The 27,475-nt window shown below is 42.1% G+C and overlaps 1 protein-coding gene across 1 annotated transcript in view; it reads right to left on the reverse strand.

Annotated features, from left to right (window-relative positions):
- The window catches only part of Greb1l (GREB1 like retinoic acid receptor coactivator), a 249,918-nt gene that overhangs the window by 6,462 nt on the left and 215,981 nt on the right, over positions 1–27,475 (reverse strand). Inside the window, exons 20-32 of the mRNA XM_077792249.1 lie at positions 25,717–25,850; positions 22,725–23,064; positions 18,388–18,503; positions 17,172–17,416; positions 14,383–14,951; positions 14,056–14,158; positions 11,530–11,685; positions 10,936–11,075; positions 8,313–8,474; positions 7,995–8,199; positions 2,520–2,685; positions 1,304–1,528; positions 433–574 (exon numbers count right to left, since the gene is read on the reverse strand). Of these exons, the coding sequence (XP_077648375.1) occupies positions 433–574; positions 1,304–1,528; positions 2,520–2,685; positions 7,995–8,199; positions 8,313–8,474; positions 10,936–11,075; positions 11,530–11,685; positions 14,056–14,158; positions 14,383–14,951; positions 17,172–17,416; positions 18,388–18,503; positions 22,725–23,064; positions 25,717–25,850 (2,703 nt within the window). The remainder of the gene's footprint in view (positions 1–432; positions 575–1,303; positions 1,529–2,519; positions 2,686–7,994; positions 8,200–8,312; positions 8,475–10,935; positions 11,076–11,529; positions 11,686–14,055; positions 14,159–14,382; positions 14,952–17,171; positions 17,417–18,387; positions 18,504–22,724; positions 23,065–25,716; positions 25,851–27,475) is intronic.

A 27,475-nucleotide genomic window follows, 5' to 3' on the forward strand; every position in this document is an offset into this window, starting at 1 on the left:
CAAAATGTCAAGTTTGCCAACTAAAACTTTGATGAAAACTTTAAGGCTTAAATCTAAAGAAAAATAATTATATTAAATTGTTAAAACTTTTGTTTTGGCTCTAGATGAATCCCTAGATAGCAAACGAAACTGCAGAGTTGATGTTAAGAACTCCCTTGGGGGTTGGGGTCATAGCTAACAGTGGTAGAGCACTTGCCTGGCATGTGTGAGGCACTGAGTTCAATCCTCAGCACCACATAAAAATAAATATATAAAGACATTGTGTCCACTCAGAACTAAGAAACCTAAAAAAAACTTTAAATTAAAGAAAGAACTCCCTTGGGTTACTTTGCTTTCTACTAACGTGGAAAGTGCTTAATGCCAGTATCTAATAAGAAATATATCAGAAAGAACTATGTTTATTTTCAACAGAATCAAGCTTGCAAATCTTACCATGATCTTTGGTTTAATGATAAAGTCCCTTTGCCCGCCAACCTGAACATGTTTCTTCATGAGGCTGAAGTTATTAAAGCGACAGATGAGCAGGCCACTACTGTTTGTTCTCAGGTTAAAGTCAACATCTTCACAGAAATACCTAGATCATAACCACAATGATAGGTAGATTTCTTTGCTTGTCACATCGTCACCCATGCCAACTATACACAGAGAAATTATGGCAGATGTTAGGGAGAGTGCAAAACAATTGTCCTTGCCCTTATGGAGCTGGTCCTCATAGCACTGACCCATGAAAACTCCTGATTTGAGCATCACAGCCATTGGAGGAGGAAATGAAATTATTTTTGTTCCAAATATGCTACAGGGTTTTAGGTATTCCTGTGCAGAAGCAGTAGTTTATATTTTGTATACTCTGGCTTCAAACAAGACAAAGCATCTGCTAAATTGAAAACAAGGAAGTGGAAGCAATAGTTAAATTGTCTTTCTCTGATTTTCCAGGAATGTGGACATATTGGCAAGGCCAGGGCTAGCCTACCTTATACTCATCTGCTACCTTTTCCTTATAGGATCCAGGTCTCTGGGTTTTACTAACATTTTTGGGAAGCAATTTTCTTGTGAGTTCTGAGGATAAGGATTTTAGTCTTACAGTTTTTGTGCCTATTTTAGTTCTCACTGAATAATAACATGGCTAAAGTATGTTTTCTAAGCATTTTGCACTCTAACATCTAAGGATCTAGGTAGTTCAAAGGGTGATGAAGGGGCTTACAATCCAAGACAGATTAAGGAATAAAAACATTGCTGAGGCTGGAACTGGGCATAAACAATCATTAGATGCCAAGAGTACTTGCATCCATGAGGCCTGACCTACCTGTTGAAGTCATACTGCACATTCTGAGTCAAGTCTATGTTGAGAAGAATGAAATCATGCACATGGCACCTAGAGAATGGGGCCTTGAGACTCTGAGAAGTCAGCTTGCTGCTCCATTTCTGTATACCCAGGATTGCGTAGTGGATGATTTTTGGTGTGGCTTCAATATGCTGCAAGACACTCTTCAAGGACACATTCTTACTGGACACTCCTTCCATGGACTGGCTATAAAATGTTAGTTTATATAAAATGTCAATAAATTTATTACTGAAGAGAGGACCATTTATGAAGGACCAACACTGCTGTGCAATAATAATACTGTAATGGTCATAATGAGCCAACTTGCTTTGTTTTAGTCTAGAATAGAGAACAGTGTTAAGCTAAGCGTTGACACTACCTGTCACTAGGAAGTTGCAGAGCCTGTCTTTTAGGGGCCAGGATTTATCACATGAAGACGGGAAGAAATCCAGCTATGTTTGAAAGTAAATGAACAGTAGTTACCAAAGAAAGCCAGAAGTTAAAAGCATGAAAGTATGCTCTGGTAATAGAGGAACATGTGAAAAATTCATTGGTTTCACATCCACAATGGAAACAAGGACTGAAAAATCACAGTGCTTGAGCTGGAAAGGACATAGAGGTCATCTGGCACAATATTTTGAGTGGGGACACCACTGAACTCATGGGACTATTTATTGTGTAGGATTTTAGAATGTTTAGCATTCCCTGGTCCTTATGAACCCCCAACGACTGCCTCCTAACATCATGACATCCTCAAATGCCCCATAGGAGGGCAGCAATGTTCTAGGACAACAACAACTGATTTTGGCCCTGCCATAATTTTACAGGTGAAGGACTTGAGAGATTTAATGACTTTTCTTCTTCACCCACATCATTGAGAAATAGCTGAGACTAAAAAGCAGGTCTCCTGATTCAGAAGCCAGCAGTGTTTCTAGATAAATGATAAGTTTTTAACAGATTGATAGTTGACCAACACTGTGATGCAGAAATAGTCTAGGAATTTAATGGCATACTGAATGTCTAAATAAAAAAAAAATCCTTTAAGTCATCTCAAAATTTACTCATGAGGGTGTTGACCTTGCTCTCTGGAAAGCTGTAACTCTGTTTTTTACTCTATATGTAACTGCAGCCAAGAAAAATTATCTTCTTTGTTAGCATTGTGTTGTACTCCCCTAGAACTGCTTGGAAGAATCACTACCTGGTCTGCTCCTGAACACTGTGAATGTTCCATAGGACACACGAATCATCCATCACAACGATGAAAGGCCAGACACACTGGCGTTTAACTCCCAGCTCCTCCAGGCGGTTCCTCTCCAGTTCTAGGTTGTGATATGACAGCTCCTTAATGAGGAATCTAGCAGCACCTGGAAGGCAGCATAACCAATGTATACACACCCTTCACTGAAGCCCCTCCAGCACTTCCCCATTCTTCACCTGCACCTGGCAGAGCCACCCAAATGCTCAGAGCAGTGGTTTTCTTAAGAGTCATTAGGGAAGTCAGTTTCAAATGCAGATTCCTAAGACCCATCTCCGCAGATTTGCTTAAATTTGGTAAAGGATCAGAGACCAGAGATAATCTTTGAAGATGCATGAACTATACTTTGAGGAGTACTGAGGAATCCAGTTTCCCTGGGATGCTTTTTAATAGTTCCTCATAGAATGTCAGGCTTAGAAGTATCTACTCATATGTCCTGCACTAGGGAGTAGCCAGGCTGTGACTGTGGCAGTGCTACTTGCGCTGATGAGTCTTTTGCTTTAGATACCTTTAGGGAGTTGCCAGCAGCGTCTCTCTGAAGACGACTTGAATTTTGCACCCTTCCCTTAGATGTACTTTTTGCAAGAGGTAGTATGGTATAATAAGGAAACAGATTGGAGTCAAGCTCTTACTTTGATTCCACCATGTTCTAGCCTGTGACACTGAACAAGTTAATTCCACTCAATCTTGGCTTCCCTTTCTGGAACAGGTAACTTAATGACAAGATAGTGTCTAGCAAACAGTAAGTATTCAGTATTAGCAATTATTTAAAATGGTGATCATCAGGAAATAGCCAAACTTAAGCCACCTTAAAATGAAAATGTGATAATAAAACAAAAGAATGTTATTCAACTGATGGAGGAACCCAGGACAGTTTGGATAATAACTGGAATTTGGGAAAGCCTACTAAGAGCATGTGTGTAATAGTTAGCATTCTAAACACAGAGGCATATTCAAAAAGCCCATTAGTAACAACATTGTAGTGAAAGACTAAAGATCTTTGCTCCAAGATCAGGAACAAGGATGCCTACTTTCACCACTTATGTTTTTTTTTTCCCCCCCAGAGCAGTTTACTACTTCCTTATACGCATAGCTAATTTTTACAGTGTTACTTAACAAAAGATTGGCATTTATATCAAAAAAGATCCTGATTTTATTCGTTCCTGTTAATCTTTCAATGAGTTCCAATGCTGTAAGAAAAATGCTTACTTCTTAGTTTTATACATAACAATGGTGAGAACTGACTGCTCTTTTCTCCTGAAAATTTCTTGATAAATGCTACTTAACCTAAGATTATGAAAAGGAATCTTTTGAGATTTAAATGCAAATCCTTAAAAAATTTACCACTTTTATTTAAACATAGTATGGAAGTCCTGGCCAGAACAATTAGGCCAGAAAAAGAAAAGTCATTCAAATTGGAGATGAATAAAAAACACCTCCCAGAAAACATATCTTATATGAAGAAAATACTTAAAATTCCACAGAAAACCCTGTTAGACCAATAAGCAATGTTGCAGATACTCCAAATCCGTTACATTTCTGCACACCAGAAATAACCAGTCTGAAGGTCATGGTATGATTATCTGACTGTATACCAAAAATTGCATGAATGCTGTGTAATTGAAAGCCACCAAGGCTTGCCACTGCTGCCGGGACCTGCAGGGTGCCGGTGAAGGAGTTAACTGACACTCCAGGGGCCATTTCCTCTCAGCAGCAAAGAGAACATGTCACCACCTATTAAGTTTGTACAAGAGTTGGGTGGGATGAAGACTGGGTGGACAGGAGCCAAAGCCTGAGGAATTCTAATATTTTCAACATTTTTTATTTCACTGTATTGTCTTCTGAGTTGACTGTGGTCAGATACCTGCTCCCCCATTATTTGATATTGATATTATTTGATATCCAGTTTTGTTTTTAAAATGTTTAATTGGATTTATTCTTGATTTTTTTTTCTAATTTTTTACTCTGTCCTTTTGGGAGAGACTCAGAATTTATGAGTATGAAGTTTGAATCCTGAATCTTTGAGCCTTGATATCCTTTCTTCTGTTTGATCTAGTCTAATGGTGACACTTGATTACATTTGAATTACTAGTTTCTGTTTTTTTTTTATTTCTAAGGTTTCTATTTGGTTCTTTTTCAAAGTATCGAAGTATTCTTTCACTTCCTATTTTTTCTTCCCTTTATTCTTCTTTTAATTCATTGAACTGCTTTGTTCATCAGCTTTTAAAATTCTTTGTCCAGCACTTCGTCTTCAATATCTCTGGGTTCAATTACTGGAAAGTTAAAAACCTTTGGAAGTATCTTATTACCTTGTTTTCTCCTGTTTTCTGTGTTTCTTTGTTGAGATTTGTGTATCTGCTGGGTTTGATACCTCTTGAACTGTAGAGGTATTTTAGTGAGCTGCTTTCTCTTTGCTTTGTGCCCTGGGCTGCTGGTGTATCTCAGCATCAAAGCCCACCATGGGTTCAGAGTGATATGACCAGTTCCCAACACCATTTTGAGAGGAGATGATAATCACTAGACATTTGCAAGCAGACCATATGCTAATAAGGTATAAGGCATTGAAATGTTCTCTCCAACTCCACTAATTTAAAAATAGAAGACAAATACTCTAGTCAGAAAATTTTGGTATTAAAGGAAATAAAATAGACACTAAATCATAAAGGGTATGAAAATAATAAGGAAAGAAATGGGGGAAACAAAAGATACAAATGAAAAAGTGAGGAGAAAGGGAAAAAAAGGAGAAAGTAAAACATTATTAAAAAAAAAGCAAAAATAAATCCATTTTGTTAAAATGGCCGTATTACTAAAAGGGATCCACAGATTCAATGCAATCCCCAACAAAATTCCAATGACATTCTTCATAAAACTAGGAGGAAAGTCCTAAAATTCATATAGAAGAACAAAAGGCCCAGAATAGCTAAAGCAGTTCTGAGCAAAAGAAGTAATGCTGGAGATACCACAGTACCCCATTTCAGATTATATTACTTTCAGAGCCATAGTAACAAAAGCAGAATGGTACTGGCATCAAAATAGATACGTAGACCAATGGAACAGAAGACACAGACAATTCCACACACCTAACAGTCACCGATTCTTGACAAAGGTGCTACAAATGTTTATTAAAGACAACCTTTTCAAATAAATTGTGGCAGGAAAACTGGATATCTGTATGTAGAAGAATGAAACTAGACCACTGTAAATGCACAAAAGTCATCTCAAATGGATTCAAGACTAGGTGTAAGAACAAAAATTTTACAAGCCAAAGTGGCAGGTTTCATTGGTGTAGGCGATGATTTTTTTTAGATAGGATCCCAAAGGTACAGAAGACAAAAGTAAACCTCACTACAGTTGGAATGACTGTTATCAAAAAGACAAGATGCCGCAGGATGCAGAGAATGAGGAAATCTTATACACTATTTTTGGGAAATGTAAACTCATGGCCATTTTGAAAAACAGCACAGAGATTCCTTTAAAAACTAAAAACTTCTAAATGATCCTGCAATCCCAATATTGTTATGAAATCATATCAAAGAAATATCTGCACTCCCATGTTTATTATAGCACTATTTACCACAGCTAAGATATAAAATCAACCTAGATGCCCATCAGTGAACGAATGGATAAAGTAAGTGTGGTATATGTACACACAATGGAAAATTATTCCACCATAAAAAAGAACGAAGTTGCCATTTGCAGAAATATGGGTAGAACAGGAGAGCGTTATGGGAGGTGAAATAAGCCACAGAAAGAGAGATACCCATGTTCTTACTCTTATGAAAACTAAAAAGCTGATCTCTTAGAAGAATGGAGTGCAGTGTGCTTGCTAGAGATTGGGAAGTGTAGCCAGGAGGAAGGGATGTGGAAAAGCCCAATGAAGAGCACAAACACATGGAAAAGAGGGATTAGTTCTGGTTTTCTGTATAGCACAGAAGGTTAATTTGGCTATAGCAAATTATGATTTATTTCAAAATGATAAGAAAACAGCACTAAATGTCCCCAACACATAAAAAGGATCAACATTTGAAGAGATTGAAGTCCTTATTACCCTATTTGGTTTATTATACATTATATGCATATTGAAGTACCATAATCCATAAAGATGTACAAATATCATGTCTCAAAAAATTAGAAATTTTGTACTGATTTTAAAACTTGTATGAAACCATTTTTGTCAAAACTGTGGGAGTAACATACAGACACAGAAAGCCCAGAAACAAACCCTCTCATATATAGTTAAATGATTGTCAACAATGATGTCAAAGCCATTAAATGACCATTTCTTCATCAGTTGGTGTTGGCAGAACTGGATATCTATATGCCAAGAAATGAACTTACTTCCTTTACACTATATACAAGAATTAATTAAACTGGATCACAGACCTAGATATAAAAGCTAGAACTGTAAAACATTTTGAAGAAAATACAGGGGAAGTCTTTATGATATTGAATTAGCCAGTGATCTGTGGCAAAAACAGAAAAACTGGACTTCTTTAAGAACTTTTATGTAGTAAAGAACACAACACAGTGAAAAGGCTATACATGGAATGGGTGTAATATCTGTAATAACATCTGATAAAGAGTTAATATCAACAATATGTAAAGAATCCCTATGATCTCAACAACAAAATGATTCATGGGCAAAAGACTTTGCGGAGCATTTTTCTAAAGAAGACATACAGTCAAAAAGCACATGAAAAGATAACATTCCTAATCATTAGGGAAATGGAGATAAATCACAATGAAATATTCAGACACCCATAGAAGTTGATGGAAATAATGAGAACTGCAGTGTTTGAAGTGTACAGAATAGTATGGTTCCAAAACAACACATTCAGTGAGAGGTTTCCCATCTATGTAAGGAAAATGAAGTGTTTTCAGTGTCTCCATTACCTCCCCACATCTCTGCTTTACATTCTCAACCATTGCCCCTTTGAGAAATGAATCCATTATTTCTAAACTCCCTGGGGAAAAGCAGAAAAGACTCCTTCCACGCAGGAATGATTCTTCCAATTCCCTGGACGGGTTGCCGTCTGCTATCACTTGGTATGTGCTCCTAGGAGGACAGTGAGTCAGGGACTCTTAAGAACAGGTGAAACACGACCTCCCCTCAAATTATCTTTCTTTTCAGGGTTACATTCTGGCCTCAAAGGACTAAGTTCCTAGGAAGAATCTTAAACCCTTCCCAGGGTGCTCAATATAACAGTGACTTCCTTAGTTACTAGTCCTTGGAAGTTAAAATTTCTGCAAAACTACAGAAAAGGTAGTAAGGGGCATAGAGAAATGCAAAGAGTCAAAAGACTTCTGGCCAGGAGAGCAGGACACCGTCCAGAGGCAGAGAAACCTTTGGAAGTTTTATGGCAGGGGAATGGAGCTCAGTTTGCTTAGCCCTTCTCCCCATCCCAGGGGGCCCCTTACCCACGCCTGCATTGTTGAACATGCCAGGAAGCACCAGCATGATGTGGTTGGGCCAGTACTTGCGGTACAGCGGCATCTCATATTCTTTGACCACTAGAAGGTGAAGGTGGCTGATGCCCTCCATGGCGTGGAAAAGGTTTAGGAGTCCATGCTCATGGCGACCACTGGAAGGAGTGAAAATAGGGCTCTTGACTGCATTCAAATTCTGCTGAAAAGGAAACAAGACCAAAAAGGGAAAGTAAAACGCTCAGATGTGAGCAGCTTGGAGAACCTGATCTAGTGCCCGGTGTCTGGCAACCATCTAGACCTCTCACCCACCTTGTCTGAAACCAATGGCAGCCGCATGCTCTCCAGGTGTTTGCCCTGCTTGCTGAAGACAAAATGACTCTCTTTGGATTTGGGGATGATGAAATACAGCTGAACTTCTTCTCCCAACATAGAGGAAGAAAATGTGAATGCATGAAGGGTGGAGTCAGACATCTACATTTGAAAAGAAGAAAGGGAATGTAAGCTCAGGGTTTCCAGACTTCCTGGTCCCTCCTTGGCCTTGTTATTAAGAGGCAAACTGACATCTACAAGTGCCACCAGATCTTCAGGCTGAGGGTAGCAACATTTACAAGGGTGGGAAGCTTCAACACACAGTAGCTTCCACTGACATGAGAGCTAGGCATCTTGCCCTGTGTGGCCTCTCCATGGATGAAGGACTTGTTGCTGCCACTGTCTTTTCATTCTTCATGCTCTTAGGGCTCAACTGCTCAGTCTTAGGCAGAGATCAGACCTCCCTCTGGTGTGTTCTGCTATGTGCACATTCCCAAAGGCCCCCAGTTACAGGGGGAAACACTAATGCTCTGTGAGCCAGGGTTGAATGAACTGAATTTGAGCTTTCTAAACAAAGTAGAACTGACACCACTGAATTGGCTTCTGTGGCTCCACCTTTCCTGGCTGCACTGGAAGCTGTAAAGACATACAGTCATTTAGTCCCAAACTCTGGCTTTAGGGAGGGACCATTTACTCATCCTCGCCAAGTTGCCGGGAAGTTCACGTGCTCTCAGTAGCCTATCTCTGAATAATTATATAATAGGTTTTTACATGCTTTTACAAAATGCAGACAATATTTGGCTTAATGAAAGATAACATCAGTTATTCCTCAGTAACCAGAATCCAGAATGGTTTCTCAATAGTTTTAACCCAAATATTACATTTCTTAGAAAAAACAATATTATGGTTCTTCCTTTAAATTCTAGTTTATTCTGGGGCTGGGGATGTGGCTCAAGCCTGGGTTCGATCCTCAGCACCACATACAAACACAGATGTTGTGACCACCAAAAACTAAAAAAATATTAAAATTCTCTCTCTCAAAAAAATTTCTAGTTTATTCTGCTTCACAGATGTGGAAATATATTACTTAGTACTGTAGTCATACAGCAACTTTATATATGAAAAAGCTGGGCATAGTGGTGCATGCCTGTAATCCCAGTAACTCTGGAGGCTGAGACAGGAGATCACAAGGTTAAGACCCGCTTCAGCAATTCAGCTAAACCCTCAGCAACTTAGTGAGGCCCTGTCTCAAAATAAACAGGGCTGGGGGTGTAGCTCAGTGGGTTAGATCCCCAGTACCAAAAAATAAATAAACCTCTATGAAGAGGGGTTTTAAAAATTTTCTAAAAACTTATGGTTTATAGATCAGAGGACTTGCATGTTCTGTATTCTGTAAAGCATTAAAGCTGATTTTAAAGTAGCCCACCAAGCAAGCAAATAGTGTACAAAAGGTGATCTGTATTCCAGTTTTTCAATGTGTCCCTTCTAGTGTCCATTTGTATTTCAGGATGTGATGCAGGGGAGGGGTGAGGACCTGGTCCTGAGGAGCAGAAACAAGTTGGGGGATCCACTCAGCATGGCCTCAAAGAAGCAAGAGTTGTTTCTAGGTGCTCAGTGCCAACTCATTAAAATCAAGAGAGTACAATCAGAGAAGTGAAAAATTGTGCTCCATTTGTGTATAATGAATCAAAGAACATTATGCTGTCATGTATAACTGATCAGAACAAATAAAAAATACATAAAGAGATTTCTGAAGCCTTAAAGTTTTCATTTTATCAACTCCAAATTGTATACTGATCCACAGTCCTATAGACAACTCTCTACTGGATTTTCTGACTTTCATGCCTAGTAGACATAATAAATTCCAAATGATCCGAAAAATAAATAAGTAAGTAAATAGATAGATAGATAAATAAATAAATAAAATCAAGAAGATAAATTTGCAGAAAGCAGCATGGACAGGCTCTGGGTTTTACTGTCATTTGCTACCATTCCCTTCTTTTGTGTTTAAAGATGCACTAGCCAAAAATACTGTGCTGGGGGTGTAGCTCAGTGAGTGCTTAAGCGTTCACGTGATCGTCTGGGTTCAATCCACAGCGCACACACAAAAAAAGCCAAATGCTAAGGGATACTGGCCCACTTTCTGTGTTTCTTTCACTGCATGAAACATTAACTCCACTGGTCAAAATCATCCCAAGAAGTAATATGTGCCTAGATTGGTGAAAAATCAGACTTGTAAGGACATAGCTTCCAGGACACACCATATGGACTCCTGCCATTTTAGTCAACAACTCAAGGGCAGGCGGTGGCTTTTACTGAGCATACTGTAATATCTAGTTTTTTTCAGAATCACAGATAAGCATCTCAGCTTTTTAGCCTAAACATGACACATGAAGTAACTTAAGCCCCTAAAACTAAGCTGCTTACCCTCCCACAATCTCTGTAAATCCAAAGCTCATCTAATCATTGCTTCATGCATTTTTCTCACCAATGAGTAGCTCTTTCTCATAAATAAGCCATACTTTATCTAGGGGCTTATGTTATATCCCTCCACCCCTATCCTTACATGCAAATCCCTATTGGTAACAGAGATATAAGGCAGGGGCAAAGGTGAGAGCTGTACCTGGGAGGCAGAGGTGAAGTCCATATACTGGTGGCACTGCTCACAGTGGTGAAAGGTGTTGTAGGCAGCATATTTGGTCAGCATCATGGATACAGTTTCTCGTTTCCGGGGCTCCTCAATTTTGCATTCCTTTATTACTTCTGTGTATAAAAGGGGTAGAAAACCATCATTCCATAATATGTGTGTAAATCCCCTGTACCTGGGGGGGTGGAAATCCTCTATTTTCCAAAAGGATTTTTTTCCAAGAATTTTATAATTTATGCCCTGAGAGGAATGTATGAAAATCAAATGATGGGCTAGGGTTGTGGCTCAGTGGTAGAGCGCTTGCCTAGCATGTGCGAGGCCCTGGGTTCAATCCTCGGCACCACATAAAAATTAAAATAAAGGTATTGTATCCAACTACAATTAAAAAAATAAATACTTTAAAAAAAGGAAATCAAAAGATGATATGTGTAAATAAGAAAGAGAAGAGAAGAGAAAACTGGGAGAATTGTTTAAACTGGTCTGAAAGATTGAACTGCCCCAGGCCTCGTGTCCTGATTTTCTGGTATCCTTGGATTTGCAGGAGGTAAGCCTGGCTGCACTTGCACTGACCTTGTTTGATCCCTGCCAGCTTCTCCGTATACACCAGGCTCATCAGACTGTACTTGGGATCATGCACACTGACGTCAAAAGGCATTTTACTGAAGCTCTCGATGTCAGGCCAGGGCTCTCCCTCTGACTGGCTCACTTCACTGCTTTCACTGTGATCTAGGACAAGAAGGAAGTGTGCAGAACAGGCAGATTAACCTCCCTCCCTCTCTCCCTCCTCTCTCCCTCCACAGTGTCAGGAAGAGGTTTTCTGAAGCATAAAGCCCAAATGGGTAAACAAAGCATTTCTGAAAAAATGAGCCCCATTATCCCAGGACAGAAAAAGCCATAATTATTCCTTCATGCAAGGAGTGTTCACCCCTACACTAGTCTCTATATATCCAGTTCAGAAACTCTTGTATCCATTAGATCAAATGAATTTCCCACCAAAACACACACACACACACACACACACACACACACACACACACACACACAAATCTTGTTTATTTGGATGATTTAAATTCTTAAAAGAGTTTTAGTTATGGGGTTTTAAGATATTGACACCCAAGAGACTTCAAGATGAGAGTGCCAGTGTCTGCTGTACATTAAAAGTACCTGGAAGCTCGTGAAACCCCACTCTCAGGCCCCACCCACCACAAGAGTAAAGGCAGGATCTCTTCTGTTACCCAGGTACCCACCATGCTGCCAGAGCTCCTTAGATCATTCCATTGTGTGGTCAAGGTTAGGCTGGGGCTTGAATACTGCTTTACACCTATAAGAACCAAACTTAACCCCTCCAAGTGCCTGAGATCTTATAGCTTTAGGGATGGTTTCTTGGAATGGCAGGCAGAGTGGGTGTCTAGTAGATGATGCTATTGGTAAAATGTGTAAGATCAAAAAGCAGCTTAAGCCAGGTGTGGTGCATGCCTGAAATCCCAGCAACTCAGGAGGCTAAGGTCAACCTCACCAACTTAGTAAGACCCTGTCTCAAAAAATTAAAAAAGGGCTAAGGATGTGGCTCAGTGTTTAAGCACCTCTGGATTCAACCCCTAGTACCCTACCTCCCCCACCCCCATCCCCTCAAAAGAAAAGTAGCTTAAAGAGGGAATGAAATAAATACACTTTGGTGGAAAATGAAGCCTGAAAGACTGGAAGTGCTGCCGTTATTATTTTAGCACAAACAACTACTTTTATGCCTTGAGTTGAATTTTGTATTTTATTTAAAATTTCAAGTTTTATTCTAGTTTAAGGAAGTGTCACTGTGCCTCTCTAGAGCACCACTGTGTTAACCTGCACTAGAGTGAGTGTGAAGAAAGCCCAGGCTCTTCATCAGACCGGCTGGGATAGACAACCACAGCCTCAGGAGCAGAGGAAGATTTGCGACCTCTCTTGTACAATCTGAGAATAAAAATCAAAGGCATCGCTTCCTTGCGCTGTCAGGGAGCCTGGTGGGAGAGCTGGCAGGAACAACAGGGCCCTGGCTCCCAAAGGCTTGTCTTTTTGGTCCCAGCCCCTTTCCAAGGCTTGGGGTGTTTTGAGGCCACCCTGAAGCTCTCCTTCTCCTCTGTGGTGGGCCCCGGGGGATTTGATGCAGCTTAGCTGGGGACACAAAGAGATGTGGGTGGGGGAGATTGTATGTGTGTCTCTGAAACCATAGATGTGGATTAGTGAGGAATGGGTACAGGGCTAAAGCCATAACAAAATGATTAAACGTGGCTGATTTTTATCTATTTGTATCTGCATTAGTCTTGGGGCTGTTCATAGAACAGGCCCAACTATTTTAAGAAAAACAAGTGAGATAAGCTCTCCAAGAACTGATTTGATAGAAGATGTCAAGGGCAGTCCTCGTCTCTAAGGGACTCAGAAGAACTTCTACCGGGCCCCCTCTGCTGCCTCCCACAACTTCTGTCAGCATGAAGGTTTATGGTTTGATGCCAGGGATCTAACCCAGAGCCTACAGCACACTAGGCAAGGGGTCCACAGCTGAGCTACACCCCTAGCCCTCAGGAGGTCTTTATTGGCACACTGGCCCCCACAGCCCTGCAAGCCCCTCCATCATCTCTTGTTGCAGAGGGGAAGCGGTGGCATAGGTGTTCGGTTCTGCACTCAGGAAGTTTTCATTTCCTTATAGTAATCCTCCACCTTCACACACAGCCTGAGGTTAAAATATAAGATACACTCTGGCTAACCAACGAAGGACTGGAATTAAAAATATAAATGTTCCCTGGATCCTTACAAAATCGAACACTACAAGTTGGGATTTTATGAGTTTGACCATCTAGGAATTAAGGTGCCTAACAAGCCTTTATCAAATGCCTGTTGCCCTGCAGCTTGCTGGACACTGGAGAGAGGGAGGTCCTCCTGACCTCCTGGAACTGAAAGAGGGCAGTTTTGCTCACCATTATTTGCCCGGCATACCTGTCTTCGACCTTGGTAACCTTTGTCAGGGCAGGGCAAGTTTGGTATTATAGAAACCCCAGAAAGCAAAAGCAAGCTCCTGGCACTTGGTGTCTAATGCGGTTGTGCCCCGCCCGGCTCAGGACTCACCAGTATTGATCTCCTCCTCATCGTACACATCCACCTCCAGGAGCCGGATGAGCATGCGGAAGAGGATCCTAAGGAACTGTAAATAGGAGCCAGTCTTTCCCACCTGATGGAAATAGTTTTAATTGGGGAAGGGCAGGGGAGGGGAAGAGAAGGAAGGGAAGGAGAAAAGAGATTTCACACCTTGGCACCTTACTCCAGGGGCCTGAAGGAGGTCTTTCCTCGAGGCCTGCCACCTCCACCCACTCCAAGAAGGTCCCCTGGCTCCTCTCCACATGCAAGATGTGCCAGCCCTAGCCTAGGACAGGGCTCAGCCTGGCCTGTCCCTACCTGGGGGGGGCCAGTGAGCAGCAGCCGCCGGGGGTGGAAGGTCCGGGCACCCGAGGCTGGGTCGGGCTGGTTGCTGAAGTCGGCATGGTGCTGCCGAGCCGAGGTCCACTGCCGGTAGTAGAGGGACTGCTCCTCGCTGCTCATGTCCTTGTGCAGGAATGGCCGCAGGGAGCTGACCCAGGCCACATCAGCATGGGGCAGCAGAGACGAAGAGGAGGGCAGCTTGCCACCCTTCTGGGAGCCCAAGAGGCTGTAGGCCGCTTTGGATAAGATCACAATTGGGGGCAGGGTGGCGTGTAGGCCCCTACAGCCTCTGGGAGGTTGCCCTGGCCATGCAAGGCTCCTGGGTCCTGAGGACGATGATGACGGCTTGGAGGTGGTACTGCTGGCCATTGGAGGGCCCAGGGAGTCACACTCCTGCTTCAGGGGGTCTCCAGCTCCGGTTGTGCTGGCCGAGACACCTTCATCCATCCCCACACTGGTTGCTGGGCTCTGAAAGCTGGGGGTCAGGGACTGCTTCTGGGATTTGTCTGTGCTGGAGGAACTGACCCCATTCTCCATGATGGAACCTGAAAGAGGATGGACAGAACCTTCCCTACACCCACTCATCACTGTTGCCAAGGGAGAGGGTAAAGGCCTTCAGAGCAGCTGGAACCTGGCCCAGCTCTGTGGGCTGCAGACTCCGTGCTAAATCTTCCCTTTGCCTCAGTCTCCAGCCTCCTCCCTTGCCCTGCCTTTTTTATGGGTTTGGCCAGTGGGAGACGCCAGCAAGAAGTTGGTTCTCACTTTCTTCCTGTGTGGTCACCCTGGGTGGCCTTTCTTTCTTGGGTCTCAGTAACTGCGTCTTCCTGCCTTCCTTCAAGCCTGATGGTGGACAGGGCTCCCAGGTTAACTACGCCCATGCACAGTGTCACCTGTTGCTCCCTTTCTAAATTGTGCCCATGGGAAATCAGTCCCATTATTAAACTCTTCTCCAACCCACTCATTCAGTATGACACAGGATCCCTCCAGGACCCTGGTGGATACAGGCACCAGATTCCAGTTCCCTACAGTGGCAGTGGCTGCCTTGAGGTGGGGTTTAGAGTTCAAGGCCTCACATGGCTGGCTGTGGCTAAGCTCCCCAGGGTGGGGATGTCCCCGTGCAAAAGAGGATGGAAGGCATTCTTACTCAGCACCAGGTGTTGTACGTCCCCAGGGCTATTCCTCCACATTTGGCCAATTAACTTCGAGTATGTTGTTTCCCCCCCAACAGGTCACCCTGTTTGATTGAGACAATACAAGCTCCTTATACTCCGTCTAAAGGTTCTTTCAGCTCTGGCTGGTGCTGTGCAGGCATGTAGGTCTAATCCCAGCCTTTCGAGATCCAGACCTGAGCCGCCCTGAGCTAGTGGCTATTAAAACCAAGTCACTCACTGCTCCTCTGAGTTTTACAACTGTCAGTCCTGAGAGCTTGCCCTCAGGCCTGTCACTGGCAGAGGGAGCCCATGGGCGGGGTTCCAGATGCCCATGTTGTGAGCAGGTCATGGAGCAGGAAATTATGCAGCAGAGGGAAAACCATTTCCTCTGTGTGAGTCGCCTGGAGCTTGAGGTGTAGGAGCCACATGGTGCAGATCTGCTCTGAAGTGCAGGAGGGAGACAGGTGTCCCTCCGTCCCCACCTTTCCCTTCCTGATGCCCCCTGAATCCCAAAGCTCCTAAAGGTGACATTTCCCTGTACTCCTCTGATACCCTTTACTATCTTATGACTTTAAGTTGAGATAGTCTCAGAGGGAAAATTGGGGAGACTTATAGTGATGGGGTTGAGGGAGCTGGAAGCGTAAACAGGGGCAGGCTGGTCCTGTGGAGGGAGAGCTGTGCACAGGGAGAAGGGCGGGTCTCCTGCTCCTTCAGGCCCTGGGTGGCGAGGACAGAAAACCCCACAGGCAGGGGCCTCTTTAGTTCCCAGAGAGCCATCTAACAGCTGCTGACAGAATAAACAGGAACACTAGCACAGCCTTGGACACAAAATATTGTGTGTATGTGTGTGTGTGTGTGAAAAAATGATCTAAATAATGGGTTGAGGAAAAAGGGAAAGGAGTGGGGGGATGTGCAGCCTCAGAGGTTGCTGGAGTTACCTCTGGCGATGGGGTTGTTTCACTTTGAATCTCTGTATCTTGTTACATTCTCTGGGTTTTCTGCATTAGGCTTTATTACTGACATAATCAGAAAAGACTAGAATACAGTGCTGGATTTTCTGTACTATAATTTATCAGAAGGAAATTCAGGCCAGGCCACATTCAGAAGGCTGAAAGAAGGGCGGGCAGGCTCACGGAGGCTCTTCCCAGTCAACCCAGAGACGCCTGCCCTGTACGAACACTTGCCACCAAGTATTGAGGAAAGTCATTTATTCCCTCGCTCAACATGTTTTGTTCCAGGCTGTAAGCTACTCAACATAAATTTACAGCTTCAGGCCCTGGCAGGAAAGGGGGCTTTTGTACAAATATGAGATGTAGAGTGACCACAGGAGATAGGATGGGAAGTGCTAGGGAGCGGGGTGCAGGCTGGGTTGGTAAAATGTATTCTGTTTAGTCTATTATCAAATTCTTGGTCAAATTTTTACCCAGAGAAGGAGGCTATGACTATTCTGCAGCCTTGCTTTCCAGGTAGCCCTCCTGGGAAGCTGAGGTCTAGAGAGGGTGCCACAGTCACCATGGCTGCTCTGGGCATGGTAGGGGTCCGTAAACAGCTCTGCCTTCCACACCTGTACACCCCCTGGCCTGTCCCTCCTGTGAGAAAAGAAACAGTACCTACCCGAGGTTCCCGTGACAGCGCTGCTGTTGCTCTGTGGCCGCTCCAGGTCAATGAGCAGCTCCTCAGAGTCATTCTCAATGATGGGGGCCCTCTCTGGCTCCTTGCCACTGAGGTCCAGGGCGGAAGTGGGCCCTCGGATGACCTCTTTTGAGACATAGCAGCATGCCAGACCCACCTCCTGCTCCAAGGCCGTGCGAGTTAAATAGCTTGAGTCAATTAACCGGAGGTCACAGTACTTCAAAGACCTGTACAGAATTAATTGCATTGGTAGTGAGTCCCTGGGGCTGGGTGTGCAGTATCTAAGCTGGATTTGTAGGTCCTGTGTGTCATGCAGCAGTGAAGACCAGGGCTACACCTTGATTCAGACCTCAGTTCTGTCACCTCCCAGACATTACGACCTGAACTTCTTTGCAATTCATCTTCTTTCAAATAGAAATCACAGAGCCCTACAAGGCCCCTCCTATGGTCATTGCAAGGAAGGAACAACATGAAACACGTAAGGTATTTAGGGCACAGCCCGATGGACTCCATAAGCAACCAACTGATGCTTATATTGTTAGAGCTGCCTTCCAATCTCTGCTCCCTAGATCCTTGAAGGATTGGGAATAGCAGAGCAACAGAGACAAAGTACTTTGTTAAAGAAAAAAAAAAAGCCCAGTGCAGAGACACACCTGTAATCCCAGCTATGCAGGAGGATGGACAGTTCAAAGCCAGCCTCTGCAACTTAATGAATCCCTGTCTCAAAAATATTTTGAATGCTGAGGCTGTGGCTCAGTGGTAGTGCACTTGCCTGGAATGTGTGAGGCACTGGGTTCAATCCTCAGCACCACATATAAATAAATTTTTTTAAAAAAGTCCACTGATAACTTGAATTAAAACAATGAATAAAAGGGCCAGTGGGAAAGTGACCCTAGGTTCAGTCTTCAGTACCAAACAACAACAAAAGAAAACAAACTCTGCTTTTCCTCTCAGCCTCTCTGGCTGCCCTGCTTTCATGCACAAACATTTTAAAACGTGGCTCTCTCCATTCCCAGAATTGGAGGGTGCTCTCTGGAAAGTGGAAAGAGACAAGGAAGGAAAGCTCTGTTCTTACATCCCTGCATGAAACAACCCTCATTACCTCAGACAAACGAAATGAGCATGCATCAGCCAAGTTTTGATCATCAGTGCAGCTGGCCACCTGGTGGCAAGCAGAATTCGGTTATTCAGACTATACCTGGGAAAGGTTTCTCCAAGAGGGTCTTTGCCAGTTAATATCACTATACACGGCAGACCTTCTAAGTCTTGGTATGTCCGAGGGATCCATTCTTCCGGCTCATTTCCTCTCCATGTCTGTAGAGAGAGAACCATTAAAACAATTAAAACTCTGAAACTCCTTATTTAGGCTTCCACCTTTGTAAAAGTTTCTAGGTCCAAATTTTAGACACACTGTGCTTACTAATGACTTCCACTAAGTGTGAATGTGTATATAGATATTCTAATCACTGCCTTAAAAAGCATATATGAAGCACTTTATGACAACATGGGCTTTAGCTTTTATCTCAATAGGATAAAATAGAAGACCTTGGTATACCTCATACAGGTCAAAAAACACAATGTGAAATATCTCACCAGAGATACAAACCTTATGGAAATCCTCACTGCACTGCCTGTGAACACTTAAACATATTTCCTTCATATAATGAACAAACTCTTGGGATTGGTTGACTAAAAATGACAGCTTCGGTTGTGAATGAGTTAGAAAAGAATCTCAAAAGCCCATCAGAGCAATTTTCACTGAAAAAAATAACAAAGTTAGCTACTTCTGATGGTTATTTTTTCTTTTTCTCACTTTATTGCCTTTAAAAGTAACCAACAAGTAATTGTTGGCTTGGGGTCTCCACAGAATCTCTTGTAAGAATGCTAAAAATGCAGGCTAACCAGGCTGGACTAAGGAAAAATAAAACTGCCTTTATTTGAAAGAGTAGTGCAATTTGCTCAAGGTTTCACAAAGAATCTACTGAGCATCCATTGGCCATATATATTAACACACATACATGGACACACCTCTGGGTAGCCTTAACATCAATCTTGAATACATGAACATATCAATGAAAAGGAAGCAACTTTACCAACTTGAAAGATGTTCAAAGTAAAGACAGCTTATAGAGTTTCTGTTTTAGAACAGGAACAAAACAGACCATCTTGTGGAAAAAGTGGCTTCTACTATTTATTATGTATGTAGTGTCTAACTATGTCTTATACCAGGTATTTTTCAGGAGTTACTATAAGAAATAAATTTCTGATAATACTTTAGGGAACAAGGACTAAGAACTAAGGTGCTAAGTAATAATATACACAATTTTATTTTAAAATACAAAGGTATTTTCTTATACTAAGTATAAAATGTGGTAAATGATACTATAATTGAGTTTGAATAATGATTTGTCTAGAAAAAAATCCAATGAAGAGAAACCAGTTTCTAAAAGAAAACATACCACCATTACTTCAAACAAAAATTTTATAATTTGTAAAACTGGAAGAAAGGAAACCATTCTATGCTTTTACTTGTTGCCCAATCTTTTTATATGCACATATGCATACTAAGGGAAAATGAGTACATCTATGTAACTATTTACAAGTTTGAGAGACTTACCATGTCTTAGAAAATCAACCACATTTTGGGGGGGGGCGGGTACCAGGGAAACTCAGGGGCACTTAACCACTGAGCCACATCCCCAGCCCTATTTTGTATTTTATTTAGAGACAGGATTTCACTGAATTGCTTAGTGCCTTGCTTTTTCTTATGATCCTCCTGTCTCAGCCTCCCAAGCTGCTGGGATTATCGGCATGCACCACCATGCCCGGCTAATCAGATTTTTAAATCAAAAAGATTTAAAAATACTGGAAAACTCTATAAAAATTCAATTTTCCATACCATTTTATGTCAAAGGAAACCATAACATTACTTGATTGAAAGCAATCAATTCCGAAATAGAAATCATTTTACTTATGGCCTTCACCCTGGATTTATGGTATCCCTGACAATGGGATTCTCCCCAAACATGCTCTTACTTCCAGAAACCATCCACAGTTCAGGTTTCCACCCGAGTAATGAGGTTGGGTTGTAATGATGGGATAACAGAATGTTTTACTACACAAGGAGATTTATTTTCAGAAGATTATTACACACATCTCACTCCTACTCTTGACCAATCAGAACTAGCCAAACCCACTATAAAATGGTCTCCCACATTGCTACTTCTGATGAATGATGGCTGCAGTTCTTCTTTGGACCCTGCCCTCAGGATTTTACTACAGAAACACAGACAACTGAAAAGACTAGACAAGCATTGAGTTCCAGGATAACATGTGGCTAAGACCAAGGAAATCTTAGGAAAGTTTCATATGCCTGTTGGAGGAACTGATTTACTTGGATATGAACCTATATAGCCTTTCAAAGAGCTTGTCAACATTTGTAAATTAAGCATAATACATATAGGATATTTAGGGATAAGCACAAACATTAGATCCTATAATGGAAGCAGTGTGGGATTTTTTTTTTTTTTTTAACCAGGACTAGAGATAAAGGCCCTATGCCATCCTGAGAAAGGTAAAGGAAGCTGTTAACAAACAGGTGAACCAGAATCCTTCCAGCAAGAGGCAGTTTTGCTTAGATGTGAATGTTCCCATAGATCTCATATTTTCACTCCGAAACAAAGAGTATCAAAAGGATAGATTGAGGGATTGGGGTTGTAGCTCAGAGGTAGAGCACTTGCATCACATGCATGAAGCACTGGGTTCAATTCTCAGCACTTCATGTAAAAAAATAAAATAAAGGTCCATTTACAACTAAAAAAAAAGTATTTTAAAAAAGGATAGATTGATATGATTCAGTGGTTTTGGGAAAATGGGGCTCCCTTATGTGTGGGTGGTGAGTGACAGCTACACCTACAAATTCTGGGTCATATAACCGCTTTAGACCCATTCTGTATGGCAGTCTCTTGGAATAGTGGTCTTACTCCCCAGCTACATCAATCAATCACCCTATAAAAGCCCCGCAGGTGATTCTTTTGAGCCAGCTGTGAAGAACCTCAGGCCTTGATTATAGTTTTCAGATAATGGCCCAGAGGAACAAATTATTTAGGATCCACTGATATATACTGAATTAGAGACTGGCCCTTCCAAATCACTGACCTAAAACTGTGTGTGTCAATATTTGTTTATTATTTATTTCTAAATTATTATTTCCAAAATGTTATTCATCCTGGGAATTCCACTGTAATGTGGCCTATGATCATAATAAAAAATTGTGAACACATATCTAGATCTGAAATATAACTGTTGCAACTTCTATTTAATATAGGAAAGAGTTTTCATTTTTGGATAATTTAATTTATTCTAGTTGCTTATCAAACTAATGTGAGATGTTCTGCATTTTATTCAATTTAGCTAGTATAATAATAAAAAGGCATGTATTTGCAAAATGATTTATAAACACTAAAAATCCCCAAATTCGAGCTCATTACAGTCCAACTCTCTCATTTTGTAGATGGAGAACTGCAACCCAGGGTGAAAATGCAAATTCCCCAAGATCACATGCTTTCTTTTCATGAAGTTTGTGCCAAACTAGATTTTTCTTAACCAGATTTAGTTTAGGATTTAGTATGCAGGGTGCAGACACTATATCATTTTAACTCAGGTGTACAATACCTAGTTCATTTCCATACCATTATGTATGTATTTGATTAAGTGCTTTTTAATGGCTAGGACATACTGGATTATAAAAGTTTCCAGAAACAAACAAACAACAACAACAACAAAAAAAAAAAAAAAACTGAGCCAGGCATAAAGATAGGAAGTTAGGTTAGTTGATTCATGCCTGACAGGAGGGGTAGGGGACAGGCAGTCAGTCGATCCTAGAGGCAGCAGTGAGGGGCTTTGTCATGCACTAAATTCCTCTGTAGGAGCCCCTAAGTCTCAGTCCAGCCAAGCCTGGGGGCTGAGAGTCAAAGCAAGTACAAAGAAACAAGAAAATATTGAGAAATTCACATGCAAGGGCTAGAAGCAGTTCTAGATGAGTACTGAAGATGAAATGGGATACTTTACCGACTCTAGCCATGAGCTGACAGATGGGCTAGATGGACAGAAAAGAATTAGTGAGTTGAGGATACTGAAAAGGAGACCCCAGCGAGGTCCGAGAGAACAGCTTACCTTTTGTTCCTGAGAAAACAGATGGCCGTGGGCTAGATGCATCTCGAACAAGGTCAATAAACATGGGGTCAAATGGGATCATCTCACTTTTTGCACCTGCAGTTGGAGAGCATGGAGACCAACTGCATGCACATGCTAACAAGGGGGCTTAACAGAATCTTTAGAATCTGGCTCTAGTTAATGAAAGCAAACATATCCCTCATACTAGCCCTGACACTGTTCTGGAGATCAAATGCACACACGTGCAAAAATCTACTAAACTCAGGCCTCTGAGCCACCTAGATAGGATTCCTGGAAAACAGAAACAAATGGTATTTCAGATTCCTGGAAAACAGAAACAAATGTCTGTCCTTTGCTAACCTTTAATCGTGCCACAAAGTGGGTTGCAACATTGAGTTCAGAGGCTGGGTTCCCAAGGATGATCTCAAAGCGATACTGTAGACCCAGCTTGTCCCGCACCTCCTGCAGTCGCTCCTTGGCTAACATCGCCAGCTGCACCGAGGGCACCCTGATAATGAGCATGTGTCCCCTCCCACTTTTGTTTTTTCCTGGGGAGCTGATGAGGTCATCCATGATGCTGAGTGTTTCTGGTGTGCTGTGGTCTCGTAGTGACGCCATGGTAGTAAGAGCCATCAGGGCCTCCGAGTACTGCTGGATGAGAAGGTAGCAGCGGACAACCATGCTGTGCAGCCTGGGGTACCTTCAAAAGAACACAGGGGGCTGGCACTCAGCAGCAGGACCAGTTGGAACAGTGAGGCCTGGGCAGCAAAAAGCAGATGGAGCATGGCAGGGAAGGGGCTCCTGATCAGGGGTGTGAGCTCTAGAAGGACCTTGGATCCCATATCACTAGAAGGAGAAGTTGAGCTTCCAAAGCATGTGAGTAATGGCCCCTTGGGACAGGTAAAACCAAGAGGCTTAGGGATGCTTTGTGGCCCTACCCTCTCAAAAGTGTGGGCTCTAGACCAGCAACAGCAGCACCTGGGGGTTTATTAGAAATGCCCACCTTCCTGACTTACTGACTCGGAATCCACAGGTGATTTACATACACATTAAATTCTGAAATGCATTGGCCTAGTTAGACTCTTAAGGGATAATCCTTGGGTCCTAACCTCTTGCTGGTGGCATTGGGTTAGAATGGCAATGTTGTCTACTCAGTTCTCTGATACTTAAGATTACAGTAAAGGGAGATATTACTGTATCTTTGGAGTGTCAGACATAAAACGGGTAATTATTTCTAATTTCAGGTCAGCCCTACAGATGGCTTCCCATAAATGTGCCTTGCTGGAAACAGGGGAGCTGACTGGTGAAAGAGCACCCTCTAGTGGCTTGGGCTCTTTATTGTCTGAGACCCAAATTAGTCAAGGGGGGAATGCCAACTAGAGCTGTGAGCGACAGCCCTTGGTCCCTGCTTAGAGAGGATCACTTTATTGAAATTGGCAACTTGTAAAATTACAGAGCATGTAGAAAAGAAATCTCTATTCCTCAGGAAGGCTAATGACTAGATGAGTGGCTAACTGAGTGCTGGCAAAGCAGGGCCAGGCCCAGAATTGGCTGGGCTGAGCCTGTGCACTGTCTTCCTGGCTGCCGGCTACTGGGTGGATAGTGGGGGATTTCCATTGGTTTCATTTTATAATCAAAATACAGATGTTCCACCAGCCTGCACAGAACAGTCCAGGGGCAAATACCAATTAGGGTCATCAAAAGAAAAACATGTCTTTGAAGAGTTTCAGAGGGGAAGGACCAGCAGTGCCCTGTATTCTAACACTTTGTCCTTTCATAGCAGAATGAGTTAAGGTGCTGCGAGACATTCATCCTCATCTTGGATCACACAACTTGTTGAAGACTGAGCTGGGTCTGTTTTTTTTCAGGTCTCTTGACAATTTCTTCACACATTACAAGGTTTTAGTGGGGAAAAAGTAAAGAAAAGTTTCAGTTCAACCAATCCTGGGCCAGTTCCTTCAGCTGTTCAATAAATCATAGCTATTATTAGCCTGCAAGAGACTGCATTGGAGGAGGAAAGCACAGATGATCTGTGTTGAAAGCTTAGGGTGTTTTGTTCTGTTTTGCTTGGCTATGTGGAAAAGCCAAGGTTAGAATAAATGGTAACTTTGATATATAGGCCCTTACCTTTCATACTCGGAAAAGAATTATGAATTTAAAAGCAACTAGTTTCTCCAATCTGTTACATTTCCATTAGACGACAAACTGTAGTTGTGTATTACAAAAGTTGGAATTGAAGTTGATGGGATCATCTTTTAAAATACAAGTTATGAGTCTGATGTTCCTGGGAAGAAAAATGTATTCCAGGCTGGCACATGGAATGGGTGGGAGACTTTAAAGGGGAGACTTATGGATAATTTTGGAAATTTGGGATAACATGTTCTGTGAAAGGATTAATGTCACAGTGTCAGCTAAGACTTCTCAAATCCAACAGCTGTGAGAAAATCAAATCCTATTCTAGGCCAACTCCTAGTTCTTGATGCAACATTTTAAGTAGCTAGTTAGGATGTATCCACTTGTCTCTTATTTTTCCCTTAGCAAAATATAGAGAGCAGATTTGTTAAACAGATAGCTTGTGATCAACTGGGGCTAGTTTTAAGAAACACAGTTACTAAAAACTACAATCTGCCTCATACAATAGAGTCATATGGTTCCATTGTTGGATGATCATAGAATATTGAGGCCAAGGGCAAGGAGAAACTTCTATTAGGTTAAGGAAATGCCTTTAACTAATCTTTGAGTTTATGATTCAAGTTAAGAAAAGGAAAAAACTCTTTCAGGGTTTGACCTAGAACTGAGGAATAAAAGGCAGACAAGCCAGAAGAATCATTATCCTTAATCTCTAAGCATCGGAGACTGAAAGAGGGGCCCCAAGAACTGAACACACCGAAGTTCTCTGATTGTTCCTTAACTTTCTTCAGTCTGTCCTCCACCTCCCTCATAGTCAAGTTTGGTTTTTACCAAGTCATCTGAGGATGCTTTCCTGTGGTCAACAGGAGGAAAGAGGAGAAGACATGGAAGCCCGAAGTATAGGGTCAGGGCGGCTGGAGAGATGAGGTCTTCAATGAGCAAATCCCTTTCTGACCTTTCAACCTCTTGCTGGTAGCAATGACGCTTCATTGGGAGACAATTCAGGGCATGAAAAAGGGTGCCGTGTCCTACTGTAGGTCACTATTTTAGGTCATGTCTTCCTCTGATGGTCTCAGGTGATCACGTGAAACCCATGGGTGTAAAAGGCATCTTAGAAGAAGAGGCTTTCCTTATTTGGCCTCTGCATGTCATCTGCATGAGCTCCAAACTCCCTGTGACATGTTAAGTGCAGCTAAAGAAAAGGGCAGGAGTCCTTATTTACCTCTCCAAGAGCGTGTTCACCATCTTCTCGAAGGTCTCATCGCACCTCAGGAGTGGGCTTGTGACCCCCCACTGCAGAGACTTGCTGTACTCATTCAAGCCGAAGTACAGCTTCTCCTCACAGCCCACGTCCTCCTGGTTCAAAGTGCGTGCAGGCGTGCACACACACACACACACACAAACACAAACAAACAAACAAAAGCTAGTGAGGACAGGATACAGTATGTCTCATTTTCAGAGGGAGTAGAGAGGAGATTCCCTGTAAGAGGTTATTTCCTGGGAGGTGAAAAGAAAGTAGTTGTTCTGTTATAGAACCTGATACCAACTCTGAACTCATCAATGAGGCACCAACTGAGATTCTTTTCACTTCGTGAGAACTTAGGGCCCTGGGTATAGCACACTTGCCTAGCACTCAGGAGGCCCTGGGATGGGTCCCTAATACCACACGCCCTAACAATAAGTCAAGAGAACTTAATATGTGACTAGTGGAGTGTTGTTGACACACTTCCTTTAGGCAAACTACAAGGATGGTTTGTCTTCTTTTTCTTTTGTTTGGATACATGAGGTCATACGGCTTCCACTCCCATTCTTTCCCTGTTGGAATAGGCTCTCTGCAGAACTATGAATCCATGCTATCCACAGAACTCTCTGGAGAGTAACTCAAAACCTTTTTCGGAAAACTTAACTTTCCTGACATCATTAGTGATAACTCACAGAAGCTCATCCTTTTTTTTTCAATTAAATTATTTATTTTTTCTAATTTGTTACACATGATGGCAGAATGTAATTCATTTCATATTACACATGTAGGGCATAATTTTTTTCAAGTCACGGATTGTACACAAAGTATTTTCAAACCATTCGTGTCTTCATACATGTACTTAGGATAAAGAAGCTCATCCTTTTACAAAGTTTCCTTTTGAAAATAAAATATATGCTGGGTGTGATGGTGCATGCCTGTAATCCCAGAAACTTAAGAGGATTGTTCAATGTCAGCCTCAGCAACTTTGAGAGGCCCTCAGCAATTTATCGAAACCCTGTTTCAAATAAAAAGGTCTGGGGACGTGGCTCAGTGGTAGAGCACCCCTGGGTTCATTCCTGGTACGAGATAGATAAGAGAGATAATAGACAGACAGATAGATACTTTTACACAGTATTAATTCGTTCCCTTCTTGATGACTCAGTCATCACTGTGAAAATGAGTAGCTATTTTGGGATGTGACACAATGATGCCCTTAGAGGATCCTGAGATGTGTGACAAGCTGTTTGTCCTTTAACTAGGAAACCCCAGACTATTAAGCCTTTTGACTCCATAGGTCTGTGGTTATTTGTGTGTGTGTGTGTGTGTGTGTGTGTGTGTGTGTGTGTGTGTAGTTGTCTCTTTTCTATACAATCATTTTTTCTTGTTGTCACGTTGCCTGGGCTGAAATGTCTTTCTTTCATTTTGTATTAATAGTTTTTTCTTTAAACCCTCTTCAACTTATTTTATAGAGGAAATAATGCAGCTTTTAAAAGCGTAATAATGTAACAATAAATTAGGCATTCAGAGGAAGAAAAGTAAGTGTAAGAGGAATAAAATTGGGCCAGGTTAGTCTCTCAAAAAAATGCATGTCAGAAGTTTCTGCTCAGGGCTGGGGTGGTGGCTCAGTGGTAAAGCACTTGCACAGAATGTGTAAGGCACTGGGTTTGATTCTCAGCACTGCATTTAAATAAATGAATAAAATAAAGGCCCATCAATATCTAGAAAAATTTTTAAAAAG

This window comes from Urocitellus parryii, chromosome 13 (assembly GCF_045843805.1).
Source record: "Urocitellus parryii isolate mUroPar1 chromosome 13, mUroPar1.hap1, whole genome shotgun sequence".
Lineage (NCBI taxonomy): Eukaryota > Metazoa > Chordata > Mammalia > Rodentia > Sciuridae > Urocitellus > Urocitellus parryii.